Source organism: Dipteris shenzhenensis, chromosome 32, assembly GCF_047967505.1.
Source record: "Dipteris shenzhenensis isolate YYH24624 ecotype China chromosome 32, Dip_SZ_1.0, whole genome shotgun sequence".
Classification (NCBI taxonomy): Eukaryota; Viridiplantae; Streptophyta; class Polypodiopsida; order Gleicheniales; family Dipteridaceae; genus Dipteris; species Dipteris shenzhenensis.
In genome coordinates, this window is record NC_141627.1 from 46,177,614 (window position 1) to 46,202,905 (window position 25,292).

The 25,292-nt window shown below is 45.7% G+C and overlaps 1 protein-coding gene across 2 annotated transcripts in view; it reads left to right on the forward strand.

Annotated features, from left to right (window-relative positions):
* Positions 1-25,292, forward strand: part of LOC147880862 (pentatricopeptide repeat-containing protein At4g35850, mitochondrial-like) — a 103,726-nt gene that overhangs the window by 73,499 nt on the left and 4,935 nt on the right. For both annotated transcript variants that reach the window (XM_087370981.1, XM_087370980.1), the window contains 2 exons: positions 5,505-5,581; positions 11,578-11,671. In XM_087370981.1, the coding sequence (XP_087227107.1) occupies positions 5,505-5,581; positions 11,578-11,671 (171 nt within the window). The remainder of the gene's footprint in view (positions 1-5,504; positions 5,582-11,577; positions 11,672-25,292) is intronic.

A 25,292-nucleotide genomic window follows, 5' to 3' on the forward strand; every position in this document is an offset into this window, starting at 1 on the left:
TGAAGACAAAGGCCCCTGGGGCTTGCTCCACATTTTTGACCAGCCCATATCTGGGCCCTAGCTCAAGACATAACATCTGTATGCTACTATAGGTGCACTCCTATCCTATGTGTGACGTGTATATGAGGTAGCGGCATGGAGTCCCCCACTCAAGACGATGAACCTACCTCTTTATGGTGCTAGGGTTGAAGTCTTCTTGCATAAGAAATTCACCATATATGAGAGCTCTTCTATACCAGGAAATGTGGGCGCGATGGTGAACATACCCTCCTGCTCTACTGCAACCTCCTTGCCAAAGGATGATGTGTCCACAAGGAAACGTCAAATTACTATATGAAAGAGCCCGAGTGTCACTCTATCTGAACCTCAATTTACAGTATCCTGGGCGTCTCCTCAGTTTGTGTTCCCCGTCTCCACCTCATGCATGCCATAGAGTGTGCATGGTCTTAAATCTTTGTGGCACTATAAGGCTTCAAGCTCATGCCTGCTAAACTATACCATGTGAGAGGTGGTTTTGTAGGTAACGTGGTGTTTAAATCAAGCCATCTAGGCTTAGATGAACGAAATGTTCTCCGAAGGTGGCCTCTTGGTGGAATTAGAGTGCTGTGGGAATGAGAGAAAGAAAGAAAGGAAAGAAAGATACATTAACGTCCTCGGGAGACCTCACTGGTCTATGGGACAAAGCACACCCCCAAAAAGATGGCTTACAACATTTGGAAAAACCAAAGGGTCGAGGAGTGTACATGGCTTCTCAGCTCGAGGTTATTATAGCACACATCTAGATTCTAGTACTATGATAAAAATGGCCTTCATTACATCAGTTTAAGATTGAGGGTATTTGGGTTCGGATTTGAAGTCTTTAAAGAGTCCTTTCTTTTTTTTCTTTTTTCAAGAAAATTACTTTATTAAGTTTGAATGAAAATCGCGAGAGCAAGCTCAAATGCGGGAGTATATCATGCAATGCATGAGGAAAAAACAGCTCAAAGTGAGCTAATAAAGAACTAAGGCGGAGCCTGAAAATGCCATCTCACCCCTGAAGGAAACTCCGAGAAGAAAGGAGATCCCCTCCAAACTCTGAAAAAAGTAACTCTCCTGGCAGTGGCTGCTCTGGAGGATCCTTGCATGCTCGCCCAAATGGCCATCAGAGTGTGTATAGTATCGGTCCAAATACTGGCCATAGTCTGGGAAGGGTGAACTTGGATACCCTCCATCGCCTCTGTACACCTGGCTTTCCAAATATGCCAAGCTGCAATGCTAGCCAACATCTCCCAAAACGTGTCTACTAAGGCATGACCAGCTCTGAAAGGAGTGAGGGGAACATCTTGGAAAGAACAAGACTTCACTGAGTGCTTTCCCATCTCTATAAACAGCCCATTTACCTTCCTTGCGATAGAGAGAGAAAGAAAGAAAGAAAGGAAGTTTATTCAAGTCTTCGGAAGACCAATGGGTCTATGAGACTGTGAAAAACCTGATACAAACGAGCTGTGGTGTCCGCAACATTGTCTCTGTGGGGCCCTCCTCTACATAGAAGGCATTTGGAATCCTGATACTAATAGAGCTGCTCTTCACTTGAGGATCTAAAACCAACAAAACAACTGCAAAATGATATGAAGTGGACACACCAGGTGTATTGCATATTGTCCCACCTCTGTTCAGAGCCCAATCATCCACATAAAATCTGTCAATCCGTGCATGGATAGGCATCTACAATCTCCTGTTCGACAAAGAAAATAGGATTGTACCGAAAAAGAAAGGCATCCCAGGCTGCTCTCTCTAGGGAATGGATACCACGTTTCTTACCTCCTCTTTTGTCTGTGGGTATTTCAACCATGTTGAAATCACCCCCAATGATCCAAGACTTTGCAATACATTGAACAAGAAAGCAGCTCCTTCCAGAGAAGGACACGGTCCCCTCTTGAATTGGGGCATAGAGGTTTAAGAATCCAATCTTACGTGCACCAATCAAAAGAATGACCCACTGAGCTTTAGAGGGAACTATGATCCCATGTCCAATCACCAAGGGAAGCATTGAAGAAGAAATAGAAATGCAAGTACCTCCCCTGGTGCCTAAGACGGGTGACCAAAAAGTATGGCTTGAGAGAAGGGGGAGGCAAGAAGGTTGCGAGGCAGAGGGGTGAGAAGGGAGGCGGGATGGTGAGGGGAAGGGAGGCGGGGGGAAGGGACGGGGAAGGGGGGCGGGATGGCGGCGGGAGAGGGGAGTCGTAGGGCAAGGGAGGAGGCTCGTAGGGTGGGGGAGGGGGGGTGGAATGGGGAGGCAGGAAGGTTGCGGGGCAAGGGGGCGGGATGGTGAGGGGAAGGGAGGCGAGAAGGTAGGCCGGGGGGAAGGGGGTTTGGAGGAGGTAAGGGAGGGCGGGGGGGGAAGAGGGGGCTGATGGCAGGGAGGAGGGGCTGCAAGGAAGGGGAGGGAGAGGTGACGGGGCTGCGGAGAGGGAGGGGGAAGAGAGGGAGGGCAGGCTGCAAGGGAGAGGGAGAGGGCTGAAGGAGAGGGAGGGGCAGTCAAGAGCGGGGAGGAGCAGCCAAGAGCAGGGAGGAGCAGCCGTGACTTCGTTGATGTATGGATTTCATCCTAGCACTTACATGTCTTTTCTTCGTTCTCCTTTTTGTTTGCTTTCCTTTTTGGTAATAATCATATAGAATTAAGAGAGAGTTGAATATTGTATGCTTTTGCCAAAGACTAAGCATGATAAAAGGAAATATATCAATCACATATCTACTCTAAAGGAATGATTCTATATTCTCGCTCAGAAGGTTTTTATACTCATAAGTAGATGCAGACATGGTTATCTCTAATTGATTATTATTGCTTGGTACATATGTTATGATTTGATGAACTTGCTCAACGGAAGTGGAGAATTAAGGAGAAGAAAAATCATATGACGACATTTATGCTAAGCAAGAGGGGGATACATGATTGTTAACTAGGAATATAGCTCCATATTTTATAATCTATTTTTAATATTGCGTTTATGGATAGTGAACAAAGGTTGGTATGCCATATAGTATCTTCTATGTATTTCTAGTAGCTAAGAAAATACATATTGGATCATTACTAGCTACCAAGGCATTAAGGCAATGATTAAAAAATTTGACGTGTATGATTAGAGAATGGTGTACATGTATTTTTTACTGGCCACAGATTAATATATGTCACTTATTGTTACTCACATAAAAGACTTAGACTTAAGTGTTACATTTGTTATTGTTTCTTAATATCATACTGGTATTGGACGGTATAGACATTAAGGCATATGACAAATATAGTGCTTGGACTTGTACCAAAGTAACACAAGTGATGAATGGGTGTAGTTGGTACAGGATAAGAATAAAAATATTCTCTTGTTAGTTCATTATTTCTTGGTTAATTAGAATTTAAGATACTTTTTGACCATGCCATCTTCTCCTTGCTCTCCTCAGTCCTTGCCCTCTCCTCTCCTCCTCATTGTCCTCTCAGGCCTTGTTGTATGATATATGTATTAATAATAATTATGTATATATAATATATTGTATTAACCTTAAAAACCAAAACTCCGTTTTCAGCATTTCTTTTGGTGACCGAAACTCTGAAACACTGTTTTCTGTCCGTTTCTGTTTCCCCGTTTGCAAAACTTGTGGGAACTATGGTGATTTGCTGTGTAAACTCGGCATCTTTCCTCTGCATAGTTGTCAGCAAAACAGCCATTTCTTTCTTGAGTTGCTCATTCCCCCTACGCGCGCCAGTGCGCAGCCTGCAACTCCTTCCTGGTGCCCTTCAGTGTTGCCCTTATGCTTATGGGGGTGTTTCTATCTGTGGCTGTCCGTAATCTCACTACCATGGGCCTTGTTGGTGCCTCTACCTTACCCACCCTCCAAGCTAATGCACAGGTGAGGTTGACTCCCATCTTGGGAAATAGAGCATGGGCATCTGACATGGGGATGTCACCTATTGTTAGGCCTCTAACGAGCACATTTAAAGCCTTGCTGCTACACCTCTTTTCTTCCTCCGAAGTTTCAGAGATGAGCTCCTTTTTGGGTGCTGCTGTACCGTTTTTTAGTACATCTTTCCATGCAAGCATATCTTTCTTCACCTTTGTGATTTGCTGCATAAACTCGGCATCTTTCCCCTGCATAGTTGTCTGCAAAACTGCCTTTTCTTTCTTGAGTTGCTCATTCTCAGATTTCAGCTCATCCATGATTTTGCATTCCTCTGCTGAAGTCCCCTTTGCATCCTTGAGTTGCTTCATTTGCTCTTTGATGATGTTCAGCTCCGTTTTTAGGGGTGGCTGAAGCTCAGCTTCTTGTTCTCATCTTTGAGAGTAGCAACTTGGGCTTCCAATGTTGTCAATCTGGGAAGCAAGAGACCTGGTTTTCTTGTCCACAATTCGAGCCATATCCTTTGCCCATTTTGTTCGTATCTCCCCTTGCCATCTCTTCATGTCATCTTGCATTTGGGCACGCATGTTTGACAGCTCATCTTTTCTGGTTTCTCCTAGCTTTTTCTGTAGGCATTCAATCTCAGCATGTTGCATTTTGCATAATTCTTTGATTGTTGATATGCATGCCTTGATATTTTTGTCCTTTGCCTTCTCCACCTTAGTCCAAATGTCACTATACTTGTGTTTGTTAGGGGCTCACCAAAATGGGCATCACAATTGTGAAGTACCCTAGAGAGTTGTAGCTTGGGCACCGTGAAGATTTCGGTGTGGGTTGGGTTAGGTGGAAAAGGGTTCTTCGACATTGTTGCCAATCAAGAAGCTAAATTTTGGGATGGTGGGCACATGCTATGAGAGTGCTTTCTTTGTGCTATTGTGGGTGAGGTGATTAGGGAAACAAAACCCTTCCTTTTGAAAGCAGAGAAGTTTCATACCTGGATCTTTGAATAAAACCCTTTTGTCTCATCAATAAAAAGGTAGGTTATTGAAGGTGTTCTTTGCGTCTAGAATATATCCTGTTAAAAAAGATAGAGATTTCTTATTTGATACGAATCTCAATGGCAGATCCATTTATGAGAAAGTTTAGAACTTTTATGGAATGGTTTCTTTATAGGGTCTATTTGTTCTATTATCTTAGGCAGCTTTTTATGGTGCTATCAACTATCATCACACTGTGGCCTATGTAGAGCAAATTCTTGTCTATTCTGTGTGCTTCTCCATTGATATGTAAGCGAGCCATCTCAATGTTTAATATGAGTTTTGTGATGAGTTTACCAAGGAGAATGTTGCATATTATTTTGTCTCATACATTGATACGTTATGATACTATGGTTGGTGATGTTGTCCATCATTAGATTTAAAAGTTAATCGAGTGGCTTTTCATAAACATGTGTTGTGCTATTTCATTAACCGTATTCACTATTTCATAGTATTCTGCTATGGCAGATTCATACGTGGTACTGTGTGTATGACTTTAAAGCAGATTATTTTTAAGGCATGATTTTGGGTTCAATTGTTTGAAGAAAGTATGCGATGTATAGTAGCCTGAATTTTTGCATTTGGATTGTGTTGTAGGCGTTGAGGAGTGTTTTGGAAATGTTGAAGCAAGATGGATTCCAACCAGATTTGTTTTGTGTTGCTCAAATTCTCAGGTATATTGGCTAGTTTAATACCCTGAATAAAGGGATACATTTTCAAATTTTTGAGTGGAGGTATCGCATTTGCAAAATTTTGAATGTTTGCTAATGCTTTCTTTTTTGAGTTAAAATGACTCCTATTAAGTATTAAAGAACCTCCAAGTGTTTGAAATCAAGATGCTAATATATCATGCGTAGCTTTGGAATTCCCTTGCTGCTTTCATTCTAGATTAGATGGCCCTCAAAGAATGCACAATGCTAGTGCGTATACTGGGTCAAATTCTGAGCTGGGCGTACCTATGTACCACTGATTGCCTCCATATTATGGCCCTAAAAATGCACCAAGCACTGGTAGCAGCAATAATCTCTCAACTCGTGTTACCAGAAGCATGCGATGTCCTGCAGAAAGAAATAATGAAATACAGTTTATTAGACAGGGACACTGTCTAAGTGGCAAAACTGGAAAAGATGATGCTGAACAGTGACAGCAAAAGAAGCACGCTGACTCTTATAGAAGATATGAGGTCTCGTAAAAAATAACCAGACAAAGTGAGCCCTAGTAATAAACACAAACGAGAAGAGAAGACCTGCCCCACAAGTCCAGGACCAGTCTCCCTCTGATAAGTCTGGCCCCCAAAGTCGCTACTATACGTAATATAAGAGAATATATTTAGCCTTGGGATCTTGAAGGTGCGACTGGAAACATTGTTGCTCAAGTTTGGAGAGTGCAGCATACCCTCATTAGGTTTGGCCTGCAGAGCTGGTCTCATCATGACGATTGGGCTTGAGAGGAGGACTCCCAGGTAGGTATGGACGTGACAATCTCCACTGTTGCTTGCTCAATCAAAGGTGAATTTCTTTCAGTGTGGTGCTGCCATGGATGTTTTAAAGATCATAACGTTTGTTTTCCCAAAGTTGAGCTTCGAATCATGTGTCTCTCAGAAAGTTTGAAGTGCATCTAGATGCCATCGACGGCCCTCTGTGGAAGACAAGAGTAATACCACATCATTTGCATATAGAAGAATCACGATAATAGATTCAGCTAGTGGTGCTCCAGCCCCATGTAGTGTCTCAATGAATGACTCAAGCTCATTAATGTAAAGTCCGAACAAATTTGGTCATATAGGACATCCATGCTTGACTCCAATCGTATCCATAACCTCCTTGGTCTACCCATACACCATCCGAACTCTGCCTAGTAGACTGTCATGACTTTGCACACACATGTGCCGCGCACGTATGCGTGGGATATAGATTATCCGACCTTCTTGTCATATAATGATATCTTTTGAGAGCTTGTAATTGGCTGTCCCTTGTCATTGGACTTCTCTTTGTAATGTAAGGACAACTAGATTTCACCCCAAAAAAAAAAAGTGTGTGCGCGTGCGCATGCATACATACATACATATAAATATATGTATATGTCTCTCTCCTGGGGCTGAATCATGCGTGACCCTAATTTTACCCCAAAAAAAAATCAGGAAAGTATACATTGTACTCATTTAATTGACTAAGAGCTACAAAAATTTCAACTTCAAACTTCAAAGTTCAAACTTGTATTAATTTTAAAGTCAAGAAACTGATAAAATAACGTTTTCATAAACCCCGTTCCCCCCCCAAAAAAAAACCAAGTATGATTGGCATACCATACACATACAGGATAATTATTTCATATGCGTATGGTTCAGCCAACCATACGCGTACAAACCCAACTATGGATTAGGACAATGGTGAGGGAAATTGGTGCAAACTACTTCGTTAAATAGCTTTGCCAAGATTGGGGCCACAGTACTTAATGCATCTACAACGTAATTACTCCATGATCCCTCACGATCTTCGTTTTGGCTGTTGTGTAGCTTTAGGGTTGTATGTTTGATGTCACCGGTGGTGAAAAACGAATAGGAGGGAAGGTCGCCGAGTTGTGCAAGGTTTGGAGGTGGTTGATGAGGAATGCCATAGAGTGCGTGTGCGTATGTCTTCAGATAGTGGAGTGATTGAGGCCCGAAGATTGGGACCATCGCTCGAGAAACTTTTACAACAAAACTTTGGAGTTACTTCTAAAGAGAATGTTTAGTTATTCCTTCTCATTTTGCTGGATGAAATCCCTCTTTGCCGATGGACTAGACAGTGTATTCTTGTGCACCTAGTGCTCTCATGCTAGTCACAACAGGAGTAAGTGTATTTTTGTTGGGTATAGTGCACAAAGCAAGGGCTATCGTCTCTACGATTCTGCTTCTCGCAAGATTTTTGTGAGTAGAGATGTTATTTTTTCAGAGAATTCAGCACATACACATGCTGAATTTACTATTCCAGCTTCTTCAGATGATGTTTTTGAGAAGATGCTTCCTATAGCTTTTGGTTCCCTCGCTGGGATCATGCTAAAAATTAGAATCTACAGAAACCTCCCCCTGCTCCCTGTGCCCCGATTCAGCCACATGCTGATTTTGCACCTCCACAGGGTGTGGATGAAGTTGTCAGGAAAGAGATTCAAGAGATACATGCAGCCAAAACAGTTCCGAATTGGTTGCTACAGACTCTTAGGGAGAGTAGGCTTGAGGCGCCTTTACTTGGCAGGATTCGTAGTGTAGTAAGGCGCGCAGGGGGGGCTCTTTCTGTTGAGACAGGTTATGCAAGTACTCTTCTTGATGAAGAAAAACCTGACTCTTTTGCAGAAAAAAAGGATAATGTGCATTGGATGCATGCCATGCACAATGAATTGCAGTCCATTGAGAATAATCAGACTTGGGATGTAGTGGATTTGCCACTAGGGAAACATGCCATTAGTACCAAATGGGTTTTCAAAGTGCAAAGGAAGCCAGATGGGTCCATTGATAGGTACAAGGCATGGCTGGCTGCCAAAGGCTATGCACAGAAGAAGGGCATAGATTATGAGGATACTTTTGCTCCTACATCCTGGATGACCACCATAAGGTCAGATATTGCCATGGCTGTAAATTTTGTTTGGAATGTCCATCAGTTAGACATAGCTGCAAATTTTGTTTGGAATGTCCATTAGTTAGACATAAAAACAGATTTCTCAATGGGGACTTGCAGGAAGAGGTTTATGTCAAACACCTCGTGGATTTGAATGTTCTGGCAATGCACTTCAAGTTTGCAAGCTTAATAAAGCTTTATATGAGCTGAAACAGGCCCCATGAGCATGGTATGCCAAGATTAATGCCTTCCTGGCAACTAAGAAAGAAAGAAAGAAAGAAAGATATATTAACGTCCACGGGAGGCCTCACGGGCCTATGGGACAAAGTACACACAAAAAGCGAACTCATACAAGCCTCAGTGAGCAAAGGGTATGCTAGAATCCTTGCTGAGTATTAATCTATGCTAATAGAATCATAATCATAGAGAAAAAAGTCAACTACAACTGCAGAGTGGGCCATATCAATCAATCAATCTATCCAGGTGCTGGGACGAAACCGAAGCCTGGTATAGTGATGGCTCTCTTGTGGGCTGCGAAGATGTCTCGTATCTGCGTCTGTCGAGCTGTCTCTTGCTGTGGTGGTAGACGCGATCTCCTCGCTCTCTGGACTCTCTGGGCTACGTCTAGGGTGACCCCTCATGTCTGTCAGTCTCTCGTGAGGAAAGCTGTGATAGGTCGGACCTCAATAGAGTGTATCCTGGGGGCTCTATGTTGCACAATAGTCCCACGGAAAAGCACCCCCTACATCAAGATGGATGGGGGGGATACTTTGGTCATCATTCTTTATGTAGATGACATGCCGCGCACAGGATCAAATGAGTAAATAATTGCAGATTTCAAAGCTGAATTGAAAGTTGAATTTGACATGACAGATTTGGGCATGTTAAATTTCTATTTGGGGACCCAGTTCATACAAGACAAGTGTGGCATCGTTATGTCTCAATCCAAGTATGTGCAAAAGCTCTTGGATAGGTTCAACATGCATGATTGTAAGCCTATAGCCACTCCCATGGAGCCAGGGCTGAAGCTTACTATGTATGATGCAGGTGAATCAGTGGATGTCACACTTTACAGTCAGGCTGTTGGATGCCTCATCTATTTATGTAATACAAGGCTCGATATTCAGTATGCAGTATCTTAGGTAAGCATGTATATGCATAGTCCAAAGACTACACATTGGCAGGCTGTAAAACACATCTTCCGTTATTTGCAAGGCACAAAGTCTTATGGCTTGATGTTTCCCAGGGGGGTGACTTGTAGATGCATGCTTACAGTGACAATGTTGGGCTGGAGACTATGATACCAGGCAGTCCACTAGTGGTAATTGTTTCTTTTTGGGCAAAGCTCGCACTTGGCTGAGCAAGAAACAATCTACAGTGGCTACTTCATCATGTGAAGTTGAGTACAGGGCAGCTTTCATAGCAACAGTTGAATGTGTTTGGCTGTGTCGTTTTGTATATACTGATCTTCATCTCCTATTGGAGGGTCCTTCACTGATGGTCAAAGTGCTATAGCAGTGGCAAAGAATCCTGTGTTTCATGCTCGCACGAAGCACATTGAGGTTCATTATCATTATGTCAGAGAGAAGTTGCATGCAGGGGAGATTAGTACGATCTTTGTGTCAACACATGACAATGTTGTAGACATCTTCACCAAAGCACTTCCACGTGAGAAGTTTGAGGCATTTTGCAGTGCCCTAAACTTATCTTCTTTTGGTGATTGATCACTACCTTGTACACCACATCGGCACTGCAGGGGGGTGTTAGAATTATTGGTATATTCTAGGCAGTGGCCAATGTAATGTAATAAGTAGGTTAGGGGCGCTTTTCCCTCATTGAGGTTTTTTTTCCTAACCACAGTCCAATTCCTAACTACGGTTAGTGGATAGGATAAGGGTAAGATTAGGATGAGGTAAGGTCAAAACATTAATGGGCATATTGAAATTAGCTACTACTGATGCATGGTTAGAAGATCCTACATTGACAGATAGTTGATCTCCTTCTGAATAGTGACTTGATTTGTGGGATGGCTTTGTCACCAAACTCTCTTACAAAGAAAGAAAGTGTTTTAACATCTACAAAAGACCGAAGAGTCTATGAGATCGAAAAAACCCAGACACAATGAAAGCTAAGGGATGGGCCCACTAAAAGTGGGCACCCATACACAAGGCTAGTGTCTAGGATGAGAATATAAATACATCGCTCTATCACTATTGCAATAGAGAGAAACAATATGTAAAGGACTACAAGGGGAGGTTCTTGGCCATCGGCCAACTGATCAACTATCCATTCGAGTGATTCGACTTGTGCAAATCTACATGTAGGTGACTTAGACGTTGCATGGAAGGCGAATATGCATGTTTGTCTCAAGGGTTTTGGAGCTCGATGATGCGGTTGCGTAGATATGCTTGTAGCTTCGTCGGTGTTGCAAGTCAACATGTCGCTCCTGGTTGCACCTTGCTTATTGCTTGGTACTTGTTGCAGGGGTGCAAACAACTTGAAGCACTTCTAAGCACTACCTAGGGCTTCCCAGTTTGCTTCTACTAACAGATTGAAAAGGACAAGTCTAGTCATTGCTACTGCCAAGTTTGTGCCAATCTGCTGTTAATCTGTAATCGAAGTCTGACAAACTTCTTATTGTGGAGCCCTTGTGGCTACTATTTGCAGCTGAGCTTATACTTAGTTGTGTCCACATGAGTTCTGAAAGGTGGGAAATAAAAACCTTTTGAGAATTATCTAGGTCAAATCACAAATTCATTTACCGGTGAGAACTGTTAGTACCCAGATGAGCTTGATGGGCTCTGTAACAAAGATGGTAGTTGAGCTCAAAGCTTGGTGCGCACAAATTATCGTCTAGAGTCCTTTAATTGTGTACATTGTCATTTTAATCTTTGCGCGACACATTATTCTATAAACTAAATTAGGCCTTTATTGATGGAATGCTTGCTTCTTAATATCTAAACTGAGAGAGTGCCATGTTCTTTATGTGTGAGGTCTCTCATGAGAAGAAGATTGGATAATATAGCAAGGTGACTTTTCTTGCATTGTTCCGAGACTAAATTGGTGTGCTGGAGTAGGTGCCATTTGGCGTGTGGAGAGTATAGTATTGCTTTAAGGGCTCTTAATGGCTATCTGAGCTCTGGGAGGCCTGCGCGACCTGAGTTGTTCTTTGTAAGTACCGTTTTCTGGAATATTTCACTATTTGTTAGCGTTGCCTCCTTAGAGGGAGTACTATAGTGGAGGATTGAAACTCTTTTGTAAAATTCCATGTGTAATTTAAAAATTTTAAATTAAGTTGCGTATTTTAAATTTCCATTTATGACTTTTAATAGCCTAAAACATAGTTTGCTTTTTCTTTGGCATCCAGAAGCACTTGCTTTACAACTATGCTTGGAGGCATTGTCCACACGCATGTGTGCACTCTTGTTTCATGATTGCACATGTACCAATGCTTAATTGTGGAAGTGGCCTAATACCAAGAAGAATTTATATTTTCCCTGACTGACCTACATGCAAAGCATCTTCTTCAGCGAGAGAGCAAAATATTTGAAACACTTCACATACATTGTAACTTTTTAGAGTAACAAAAATGTTTTTCGATTAGCATATCCCATATTCAAGGCGAGAGACCAATTTTTTTCGTTGAGGTCTAAGATTTTTGTTTTTTTCCGAATGAAAAAGACTTGTATCATGGCATGAACAAAAAGGTCCCAGAAGGGGTCAACAGAAAACCTTAGTACAAATTCGAAAGAAGCTCAGGACGAGGCTGAAAGTGCCACCTTAGTCCTGCTATAGACTTTGAGAAGAAGGGAGAGCCCCTTCATTCTTTGAGAAAGTATCCCGTCTTGGCAGAGGCCACCCGGGAAGAACCCTACATGGTCGTCCAACTGGCTAGCAAAGTATGTATGGTATCAGTCCAAATACTAGCCATGGAATGAGATGGATGGTAGACCTGAGATCCATCCAATGCCTCTGTGCATTTGTCTCTCCAAATATGCACACTAAACAATACTTGCGAGCATAGTTGCACGAAACGGCCGTTTCTTGCTAGGAAACTTGAAGAAACGCCGTTTCGTAATACCTTTTTTTTTGGGTGGGTGTGGGTTTGTTTGTTGGGTGGCTTTGCATAAAGAGAAGGGGGGGGGGGAGTTGTTTTGTTGGGGGTGGTTGGCGCTCTTTCGATTAAATTATTTTTTGCCCTCTTTTGATTAAAACATTTTTCGCCGATTCGTTGCCTCATGTCGTCGCTTCCGCCACCTCTTGTGCTGCTGCTCTCCAACCTCTCCATCTTTGATTCCTGGGCCTTGGCACCCGCAGCCTGCTCTCCTCTCCATCCCTCCATTCAGCAGGTTGCTCTCCACCCTACAGGCTGGAGCCTGCTATCTATCCTCTCCATCTTGTAGGCTGGCAGTTGCTCTCCACCCTCAGCCTGCTCTCCATCCCTCCACTACCTCTTGTCTCTTACCTCTCCATCCTCGTTCTACCTCTCATCCTCCTCCTCCGACTCCTTCTACCTCTCCATCCTCTTTCACCTCCCCATCCTCCTTCTACCTCTCCATCCTTTCTCACCTCTCCATCCTCCCTCTCACCTCTCCATCCTCCCTTTCAAACTTCGGATTGTGATAACTTCAAACTTGTTAGAACTTGGAACTTGGAACTTAGAACTTAGTTCATGAATGATGACACATGTTGATTGTTGAAGCATCGTTCATGGATAATAGATGATACGAGATAGATCAGTCATCATAGGAATTTAGAATCATAGAAGCATGCATGATGCTTCAAGTATAGATAATTGTATTATGTATGATTTGCACTCTATTGATAATTATATTACGTATAAAAAATAAAATTTTATACATAAATTGTATCATATTTTCTTTTCTTCCATTTCCGCTTCGGCGGGAGCCGGAAACTCCGTTTCTTCTGTTTCTTCCGTTTCCGTTTCGGCTGGCAACTATGCTTGGGAGTACCTTCCAAAAGGTATCCATGTGGACATGCAGCCGTTTATACTCGTTCATAATTAAATTCAGGACTGCCACAGATAGATCCACTATCATGAGTATGAGAGCCACACTGAAAGGGACCAGGACATACCTTGATGATGACCTTACGCTCAGCAAGAGCAGTCATGGCAGCCAAACAAGAAGAAAAATAGGCTGTATATAGAGATGGAAAAGTCATTTTCTGAGAAAGGAAAGAAAAAGGAGAGGAAATAGGTGGGGATGGCACATGACGGTGCCCAAGCCATGGGGTGAAGGGACAACATGGATTGAAGATAGCAGTATGGAATTGTAATGGCACCCTTTGGTCAGACCCATGGGCTTCTCAAAGACTTGTAACGGTAGAGATTTGATATTCTACACTGAGACACATGACAGTCCTGAAAGAGGACTACCCTCAAGATTTGCTGCCAACAACTTTCATGAATTACTGCTGCGGGGAGTTCCTTCTTTGCTTGATGCACATATGTTTCTCTGCTGAAAAAACCTTACCACTCTACCAGTTTACCATGGATATCTTTTGGCCGAGCATTCTTCTGCATCGGATGTGTCAGTAAAAGAAGATGAACTTTATTTGTACAGAGGGAACCTTCATAAGGTTCCCGATGTACCAAGGCGATGGCCATTGTCCAATCCTTCTATGTCGTTGCAACTGCTCCAGCAGAAGAAGAAATGACAAGAAGCTTTGATACGAGGCACATGTCATTTGCAGGTTCTCACTATGTTCTGGTGTTCATTGATGATTGTAGCCATATGGTTTGGGTATACTGCCTAGCCAAGAAGTCTTAAGCATTTCATAAATTCAAGGAGTGGAAGGCCAAGGTAGAAAAGGAGTCAGGGAAGGTTGTGAAGGCATTCTGTACTAAGAAAGGGGAGGAATTCATTCAGAACCATTCGACACTTCAGTAAGAAGAACGGAATCAAAAGACAGCTTCTTGCAGCCTTTACATCTCAGCAGAACAGAGTTGCAGAATGAAAAAACCATGTCATAGTGCAAAGGAGTTGACCATTATGAGGGGGGAGAACCTCTCAAAGGCCTATACGGTTGAGGAGGTTAATACAGCCATTACATCCTAAATAGATCGAAGACAAAGGCAGTTAAAGACAAGACCCTTATGAAGTATACTCTAGTAAGAAACCTGTCATTTCACATCTAAAGGTTTTTGGTTCGAACACCTATGTACATGTGCATGAGGATGAAATAAAGAAGCTAGATTCCACAAGCCATAAGTGTAGATTTGCCAGATATACTGAAGAGTCCAAAGCCTATCATCTCTTCAATCTGGACGAGAAACAGATCCTTTATCAACAGGGATGTGGTCTACTAGGAGGTAGAGTCCTAGCAACAAGAGGTGACACAAGAAGCTTCCAAACCAGTCCCCCACCAGTACTAGGTTGGCAATCAAAGAAAAGGATGAAGTGCAGGAACAAGCATCAAAACCTCTTAAGAAGCCACCTGCCTCTTGGGTTCATCATTCTTTCCCCCTCGCCATGCAGCCTAGAAGGTAAGGTTGACATTCATCTTATTCACGAGTGCCTTTGTATCCGCCATCGGGGTATTACCCATTGCCAAATCTCTTACCAGCACATTAACGGCTTTGCTGCTGCTGTCTTTTCTCCTCCTCTAATGCATCAGAAACGAATTTTTTGGGGCTGATGCAACTTTCTTGACCACTTCTTTCCATTCTAGGATTTTTTCTTTCCCCTTTGTTATTTGCTGCGTGAACTCTTGCATGTCTGCCCTGCAGATTAGCTTGAATAGCAGCCATCTTCTTTCTGAAGTTTTAGTTGCAGATTTGAGCTCTTCCAATGCTTTGTTTGTTTTATATTCTCTTCGTGCCTTGTGTGAGGGTAGCAACTTGTCTTTCCAAATCCTTCATGAGTGAGGCATGATAGCTTGATTTTTCCTCAATCACCCGAGCCATATCTACTTGCATTTGTTTTAGTTGACCTTTCCATTCTGCTTGCATTTCCTCTTTCCACTTGTCCAAATCCTTCTGCATATGATCCCTTAACTTGTGCATAATATCAGCTCCTTTGTTTCCGCAATCCTTTTCTGTAGTGAGTCAATTTCGGTGTCCTGCATTTTGATAATGTCCTTAGCTGCTGATATACAAGCCGTGGCATTTGTACCCCAATGACACTATATTTCTGTTGTTTCTCCCCACGTGTTTTCTTGTCCAGTGAGTTATCCATCTTCAAACTTGAAGACCAAGATTGTTTTTGTCGTATGTGAGAGAACTCTGCTGAAACTGAAACTGAAGTTGAATGCATTGTACTTACATCTTTGATATTCCTTAGAGAGCTCTGTCTTTTTGACTGTTTTTTGGCAATGTATCTTCTTTTTCCTTGTTTCTTGACTGATCTTCTTCTGGTCTTCCTTGCTGTTTGCTTGCAGGTGTGAGAGGTAGCTCTCCTGGGCAGCGTGAGCCTGATTAGTGGCGGGGGTGATTGCTGGCCCTCGGGGCAGTGCTGATAGCACCTGGATCAGAGGCGGAGGGCTAGAGAGCCCCACAGGGTCGGGCTGACAGGCTAACCAGCCCGCACAGGATGGCGGGGGATCAAAGAGCCCCCATAGGAGGCGGGTGGAGAAGAGCACCCCACACTATAGGAGTGGGGGTGCACTGTAGTGATGCTGCAAAAGAGGGCAAGTACAATATTAGGGTAACTCATACTTATACAAACCACAGTGGGCTGAGGCAAAGGGCTCATTAAGACCCTTTGCATAGTACTATACTAAACTAAACAAAGCTCAAAAATCAAAAGGTCAAAGCTAGAAACTAATAGCTAATACTAGATCTGAGAGTTAGAACACATAGCCAGGTGCCATGGTGTCTCTCTTCTGAACTGCAAAAGTATCTCGCATCTGTGTCAGCCGGGTTGTCTCTCGCTGTGTCGGGGCATGGAGTCTCTTGAGAGCCTCAGAGAGTTTTTTTTTTGGTTTGAGTTTTTGAGATTATTAGCTTAGCTTAGCACTCAGCAAGGGCATTAGCGAGCCTTTACTTCAGCTTATGGCGGCTTGTATGAGTTATTCTGCTGATTGTACTTTGTCTCATAGGCCCATGAGGGCTCTTGAAGAAGTTAATACAACCTCCTTTTGTTGTTTCTTTCTATATCCGATGGGCCATATCGAGAGTCATGCCTCTGGTCGGATGTCCTCCTCCGAGTAGAGCTATGATGGGTTGGACCTCTCTCGTATGTGCTCTAGTCCATCGTTGCATCGTGTCTCTTTGGCTGCATCCCTCCTCATCGTTGTCTCATTCCACACACCCATGCTGCCCTTATGTCATCTATCTCCTCCTCCTCTACTCCACCATGCTCGGGGGCAGAGTCGAATTTGTGACGTGTTGCTGAGCTTGGTCCATCAATGTCTCCTGTTGTACTGTCCCTTCCCGCTGGCTAATCTGAAGTATTAAGGCATTTCTATGTCATCGCATCTCCATTAGATAGAGGCAAACACAGACCTGGTTCTGGAAGCAAACCAGCTAGGAGAGAGCCCCCCCAAAACCGTGTCCCAAAAAGTCACAGAGTAGAATTTGTGACTTGTTGCTGAGCTTGGTCCATCCATGTCTCCTGTGGTACTGTCCTCAGATCTCATAGTAGAATGGGCAAGTACATAGGAAATACTCTATCTCTATCTCTCCCAAAGTGCATAGTCTGCAAATCCGCTGCTCTCAAGGTGTATCTGTGGCTCTCTTGCCTCAATCCTCAGCTGATGGGATGAGACCCGCATTTGTCCAAATGGCAATCTTGAGGCCGTGTGAAAGTTGCTTGTCCTCCAATACTGTCAAGAAGTGGCTGCGGTAGAACCAAGTGTGGGGAAGTCTTGGTCCTCCCCCCGTCCCAACTCCATGATGTATAGAGTTGGAATAGGTTCAACCATATAATATGGTTGATTTCATCGTACGGGACCAAAGGATCAAGGTCATCCAAGCTATATTGAAAAGGGGGAGACGATCCATTGGATGTCAAACCATTTGGAAATGCATGCGTACCAGGCCGTGCGAACCCCGCTCTTAACTAGCTGTATAGATGACTCCAGTGCCACCCTCGATAGTCTCCCTCTAGGTAAGGCCCAAACCTTGTGGAGATAAGTGTCCATCTGGAAGATTGCATCAATCTCGAGCAGTTTCATAGCAAACTTTGGCTGTATGATCTAGTGGGGGACTAACTTCGAATTGTCCTGGATCCCATAGTCACATGTAGCCTCTTAAAACGCTGCCACTCGGTTGTTGTCAGGTCACCCCTTAGAAGGGTGTTGTGTACATGGTTATCGGCCTCACCTATGTATCAAATAGCATGCTCCCTTCCTGGGGCGTCTTGGAAGTGTGCCTGAAAGCATTGTTGTTCTAGTCGAGCTAGAGCTCCTTGCCCTCGTGTAAAGTCGTGCCCTGGCAGCGTGGGTCACACTGAAGGCGGTCCTGCGAAGATTGCCCCTAGGTAAGTGTAAGATTATACGATCTCCATTGCCTCCCCTCTGTAAGTGAAGCTGTGTTGGTGAAGTATTGACGGCGAAGTGTAGAAGATCATAACCTTGGTTTTGCCAACGTACGACACGAAGAGAGCCCAGAGTACACATGATCGAGGTCCGGCCTATCTCATTCCTTCTCAGAGGTGACCGTCAGAGACGAGGCATCACACTTGACATAGCCCACTGGATCTAGAGATCGAGGAGACCATGCCCTCCCCCACGTCGCGAGACGGCTCGAGAGACATAGATACGAGTGCCACCAGGTTACCTGGATATATGGAACCTGAGCATGTACTAGGAGTGCTAGCCCTGAGCGCCTGACACACTTATGCTACTTTGCTACTCTAGTGTCTTATGCTACTTTGCTACTCTAGTGTCTTGCTTTGCTCACCAGATGAGCATGTTAGTATGTTAGCTTTTGCTTTCAGTATTTTAGTTTTTTCAGCTTTCAGTTCTCAGCAAGGGTCTTAGTGAACCCTTTGCTTCAGCCCTCAGTAGCTTGTATGAGGTACTTCTTGGGTTCACACTTTGTCTCATAGGGCCTTGAAACCTCTCGTAGACGTTAATATATCTTTCTTTCTTTCTTTCTCAATTTGAGATTTCAAATCTAAATCTAAAGACCCTGAGTCTTAAACTGATGTAATGAAGGCCATTTTGATATAGGACTACAACTTAGCTGAGTTGCGATGTGCACTCCTCGACCCTCTCTGGTTTATCCAGATGATGTAAGGATTTTGTTTTGTACTTTGTACTAGGTTTTTATTCAGTCTCATAGACCCATAGGTATTTAGCAGACTTTAGCAGATTTTTGGGGCATATGTGGTACAAACAGTGCTCTATGGGGTAGAGGTGTGGGGGGGGAGTATACCATCATCAAAATGGAATGATGTAGAAAAAATGCAGAAATCTTTCATTAGAAGACACCTTGGCATCAAGGCTACCACACCCTACTCTCTCCTACTCCTAGAGACAGGATGCATACCCATAGAGTTGCATGCCTTGAAGAGAGTACTCAGATAGATCACAAAGGTCAAGCGCATGAATAATGAAAGGCTGCCAAAGAGGGCATGGGTAGAAAGTCAAAAGTCCCAAAAGACGAATAAGGGTAAGATTTTGGCATTTGGATGGGCACTAGATTTAAAAGAATGGTTTCAAAAATGGGAGGTAGAGAGGTACTTGGACTACTCTCCAGAGGAGGTAGATGAGGATGCCTTTCATCACGACCTGCTGAATGCACTACACCGGAAATGGCAAACAGCTGAAAACAGAGATAAGTTTGAGTACTACCGTACATTTATTAACCCCGAATATTGGGCTACTTATACAGGAAGAGAAACAGCCACGCAGAAGTACATTTGCACACCTATGGCAATACATAAGCGAAGAGCTTTGGCCTCACTTCGCACCCGATCACACCAGCTGCAGATTGAAATAGGAGGATGGAAAGATATGCCAAAAGAGAGCAGAATATGCCAATTATGTGACCAGGGAATGGCAGAAACTGAAGAACACATGGTAATGATATGCCCTTACTATACTCACATCCGGAAAGCATTTAGCTCCTTTCTCGAGGGACATAACAGACTGGCTGATATGCTACATAGCGGGTCACCCCCAGCTTTAGGAACGTTTGTCTATAAGCTTTTCAAGCACAGGAACTCACCTAAGACATAAAGGTAGTTTCTCTTAATACCCTCCCCTCCAAGGGAGGAGTCTTTGTGTACGAGGATTTTGTATTGCTCAGGTCCCATAGGCCAATTTTTTGGTCTTCAGAGGACGATAATATATTCTTCTTCTTCTTCTTCTTCTTCTTCTCTCTCTCTCTCTCTCTCTCTCTCTCTCTCTCTCTCTCTCTCTCTCCCTCCCTCCCTGCGCTACCCCTACGCTACCCCTTGTTCTCTCCTTGCGCTACCCCTCCGCTAACCCCTCTGTACCCCCTCGCTACCTCTGCTACCCCCCCCGCTACCTCTGCTAACCCCCCCCCGCTACCCCCTCCGCTAACCCCCATGCTACCTCGCTACCCCCTGCTACCCTTCTCGCTAACCCCCCCCTTACCTCGCTACCCCCCCCTACCTTGCTATCCTCTCGCTAACCCCCCCGCTATCTCGCTACCCCCCCGCTACCTCGCTTACCCCCCCGCTACCCCTCTCGCTACTTCCTCCGCTACCTCTCTCTACCCCCTCTCTACCCCCCGCTAACCCCGATACCCCCTTCGCTAACCCCTCGCTACCCCCCCTTCACCCCCCTTTATCCCCCCCCCCCCACGTTTTATTTTTATTATATTATTTTTTAAAAAAAAGGGGGGGGGGAAAAAAGCAGCTTCGACCTTCTGCAGTCCCTTCTTTGCCCCCATAATGAAAGGAACAGGGAGATGAGGACAGGAGACTAGGAGGGAGACCCCTCGATCCAAATCTGTATATGCGTGGAGATGGGGAAGGGGAACGGTGACAAGGCGAAAACACAAAAGCAACTCAATCTGAAGGACTTCAACAAATGCAGCAACCGGAGCGGTCTGACAGTGGACAGCACCGCGGCCCAGAAGAAAGGGGCCCACCCAAAGCCCATGCCGCTTACCACATCCTCGACCTCTATGGTTACCACCACTATTTCACCACCATCATCCGCCTCATCATGTATGCCACCTCTCTCCTCCCCCTCTCTTGCATCATCATCACAGGTCTCCTCTCTAGTAGCCTCACGATTGGCCCCATCAGCCACGGCTCCACAGTGCTTTCCCCTTGTATCACCTCTACCTCTTAGTCAGCCACCCTTCGTCACCTCGTCCGACACTCCTACATATCACTCCCCCGCCCAGATCATATTGTCCCCATCCTCAGTACAACCTCAGCAGCCCACCTTCATTCCAACCCCTCTCGAGATCCAGTTCCCACATGGATCAGGACATCTTAGGCCCTTGCCAGATGCCTGGGACTCCCTATTGGCTGAGATACACAGCATCCGGGCCCATCAGGCAGAGCTGACACATTACACTCAGGAGCGGGCCCGATACACCCAGGAGCAGGCCCGCATTATACACGAGCATGGCACCCTTATCCAGGGACTGAGACACGACATCACACAGCTTCGAGAGGAGCTCGGGACCCTCAGAGCAGCGCCTGGAGGGACCCCAGTCACAGAGATGGAGGCACAACCACGATACAGTCGGCTATAGCAGAGACAACTAGATGGGTGGATGTGGCAAAACGGGAGCCTGCAAAGGCAACCATCTCAGCCGCCATACAGGAGCAGCAGCAGAGGGCTTCGAAGGCCCTCAACATCCGGATATGAGGGATCACACGAGACAGCACCAACACCACTACGACGCCCATGGAGGAGGCGATTACCTTTGTGACCCACCACCATGGGGGTCCCCGACCATGGCATAGAGGGAGCATGGTGTGTTGGGAGAGATCCCAACCGAGAGCAGCCCCTAGTCATTCGCTTCAGAGATTCACATGCTTGACTAGCGACACTCCGACGCGGAGCCTCTCTACGAGGGCATCCCACCCTGTCCATGGACGAGGACTTGACACTACTACAGATTGAGGAGCGGTGAGTTCTTCTGCAGCAACGGGATGTTGCCCACAAGGAGGGGAAATGGGCCGTGGTCCGAGATGGTAGGTTGTTGACTGGCACCCGTCGGGCTCCCACCCGTATTCCCTAGGGGGACAGGGCCTATGAGACTCAGGTTTTCGAGACCCTAGACTGCACCATTTGGAACTGTAATGGCACCTTATGGTCAAACCCAGGGAACTTCTCGGACTCTTATACAGGACGAGAGACAGTCTTTCACACGGAGACACACCAGAGCCTAGAGCGTCCACTACCGATAGTCAGTTGCTACACATGGGAGTCAGCCTTCAGGGATGAGACGAGGGATACAGGAGGAGTCCGAGGATCAGGCGGGGTTGGAGTATTGTACAAGTCTTCCTCGCTGGAGCCATCTCCATTGAGAGGAAGGACGCACACTCCCGATTCATGTGGATCCAGATCCGACGCATAGACACCCGTGACCTTTTCATAGCAATATGCTACTTCCTGCCAGACACATCCCACTTCGTCAGAGTGGCACGAAAGAGGGTGAGACATCGCCATATTCACCCTTACATCAGGATATCCTAGACCTTTCAGCTCGCGGGGAAGTTCTCCTTGTTGGGGACTTCAACGCCAGGACGAGTATGCGACATGCACCTTTCCTGGACTTCCGAGGTGACTCTATCATGCTGCCAGACATGGACCTAGATGGAGTAGGTATGACTAGGACCTCATCGGACCGACACGAGCTTGTTACACCATATGGACATGCGCTCCTTGATTTGGGTAGGATGCATGATCTCATCATCTACAACGGGCTCGACCTATGGCCCTCCTCAGGTGGTTTTACTTGCTTCCCACACGGGGGGGGAACTAGTGTAGTAGATTACATCATGGGATCCCCTACCTTCACTTCATGTATCACCGACTTCACCGTAGCACCACTCCTTCCAGGAGCTGATCACACATACCTATTCTTCACTATTGCCACCCCATGCTTAGCCACACCACACACACCACATAGGAAGCACGACACCTACCACGACATACACTTTGATCACAGTCTCTCACCGGCCTACTCTAGACGCCTAAACAGACTCCTAACCTACATCGATCACATACCACTCATAGAGGACCGTGCTGCCCTGATTAGTCGCACACTCCACGAGGTTGCCCTCCAAATCTTTCCCCACACCACATGGTCCACTAGACCACCACCTCTTGGTTCTGTACCCTGCAACAATTGGTATGATGCGGAGTGCAAGGCTTATCGCGGAGAGCTCCGACTTGAAACCAGATGTCACCTCCCGAATACACCAAACACGGTACGCAAGTACCGACATCTTGTACGTCGGAAGAAGCAGGCTTTTCTTCGTCAAAATGAGGAGTTGCTGCACATCTTGTACAGCAACAACTCTAAGGATTTTTGGCGGAGATTCCTTGAGCGTAGGTCCCCATCACCCCTCACCAACACGAGAGTCTGGCACACGTACGCACATCATCTATATGATGGCCCACACCAGCCCACTCGAGACCTCATACACACACCTCGTCCCACCACTTACACGTTGTTCACCAGAGGGGGAGTCAAGGACGCGACATTGAAACTGCACAATGGCCGAGCTAAGGATCATGAGAAATGTTTTCCTGCACAATTTGAAAACTATCCCAATGTGGTGCTCTGGAGGGCCTCCAACCTCTACTGCTGAGCTGAAATCTCCGGGCATTTCTAACTGTATATCAAAAGAAGGAAAATCTCTTCTCTTGGTGCCCCTTATCAATCCATTCCCACTTCCCTGGGTCCCACTGCAAGAACCTAATAGGGGAACCACCATACAGCCAGAGTCTCCAAGACCCCAGCGCAAGGAGAATAGGATCAGGGTCAAGATACCACTGTGAATTCCTGCCTCACTCCATGAATCCTGCAATCCTGACAGGCTGAAATGCAACCTCCAAAAGAATATTATCAAAAGATCTGACAAGTCTGCCTCCCGACTGAACATCAAAGACAAGGGTATCCTCATGTGCATCGTGCAATGCAATGACCTGTAACGGAATGCCCGTCCTTGAGAACGCTCCTCACCAAGTGGACTTTGTAAGTGGCATGTCATCTGTGTCAATCCACTCTAGCGGAATGGCTACCTATATCTGATGTATCTTGAGTGCACTCCCTTTGAGATGGCCAACTGCTAACAATCTCTGATCCTCTGGAAGTCTCATAAAGGCCTGCTAAGCTCCTACAATAGAGGCATGGCCCCTCTCCCATCTAGACCACTGCATATAATGTGACACTCCTAGTGGCTTGCCATGATGACGAGTCATTCCACATGATTGGCTGCCTTTGAATCTCTTCACGAGAAGTTGGTGGAACTCTGCGAAGTGTGTTTTTGAAGCAGCCCCAAGATTTTAAAATAGCAGACATGAGAGGGGAAGGTGGGGATATGGGGTGGGCTGAAGTAAAGATCCATCTGCTGCTGTCCAACCAATCTCCCCCATGATAAGGAAATGAATTCTTGCGAAGTACCTTTGGCACTGGAGTGCGAAGGAGCCCTGCGGAAGGAGTGGAACCAATAATCCCCTTACCTCTGCTAGGTGTAGGCAGACACATCTGCCTGATCTCAGCCACAAGTAAAGCACGGGCCTCTGCAGGAAGGTTCTCCCTAGATCAGCGCTCCTGCAACTGAGCAAGGTCAGGGGCAGTCTCATCTGCACATGGAACTAGGACAGGGATGTCTCCTGCTTGAAGAGACGTGCCCGCGGTTCCCGGACGTTGAAGCATAATGTGGTCATCCGAGATGTTAGGGTTAGAGAGAATGACCCTAACACGTGGTACCCCATCGGATCTGGCTGCCTTTGCTGCTAAAGTAGGCATCTCAGGGAGAGGGGTGATCTGAGTAACCACTCCAAAGGCGGCTTCAATGGAATGTAGCAGTGGATGGTACACAGACTTGGAAATCTGATGAAAAGTGACGTTGTCCGGTTGTCTTCCTCGTCAGGATCAAACCTTAAAGAAAAAGGGGTTTAAAAAAACCTCCTGGAGCTCAGTGCTAACGGGCTAGCCTGCAGCATTGTACGAGCTACTTGCGAGGAGTAAAAAATAACCTAGAAGAAACCTCGGCCAAGCAGACGAACATCTGTAAGGTGCCTTGCGAGGTCTCCAGATAGAGTGGCGAGCATCCAATCCCTGGCCTGTAACTTGGAAGGGTGGGACCCATGGATGCGAGCAAAGAGTGATGTCGAGCTCTCCTGCTCAATATCTTTTTTGAGATGTTGCAACTCGCCTTTTGAAAAAACAATTGTTTTCGCGGCCAGTGGGAGTGGACGAAGCTTGGCTGAAGGTAGAGCCATCGCCAATCGAGGTGGGTGAGACCGACTCGAACACAAACAAGGTTCCTTCTGCACTAAGCTGCCCGGCAAAGAAGGACGAGGAAGGTGAGTTGAGGAGGAAAGGAATGAAGGGGAGGAGGAGAGGGAGGATTAGGAGAAGAGGGGGATTGAGGAGGGGCAGGGAGCGGGAAGAAGGGGTAGAGGATGGGGGTAGAGAAGAGGGCTGAGGCGGGGGGGTAGGGAGCGCGGGAGAGGAGAGGGGGGTAGAGGAGAGGCTGAGGCGGGGGGTAGGGAATGCGGGAGAGGAGAGGGCTGAGGCGGGGGATAGGGAGTGGGGGAGAGGAGAGGGGGGTAGAGGAGAGGGCTGAGGCTGAGGGTAGGGAGCGGGGGAGAGGAGAAGGCTGAGGCAGGCGGTAGGGAGCGGGGAGTGAGGAGGGGGAGCGGGCTGAGAGGGGAG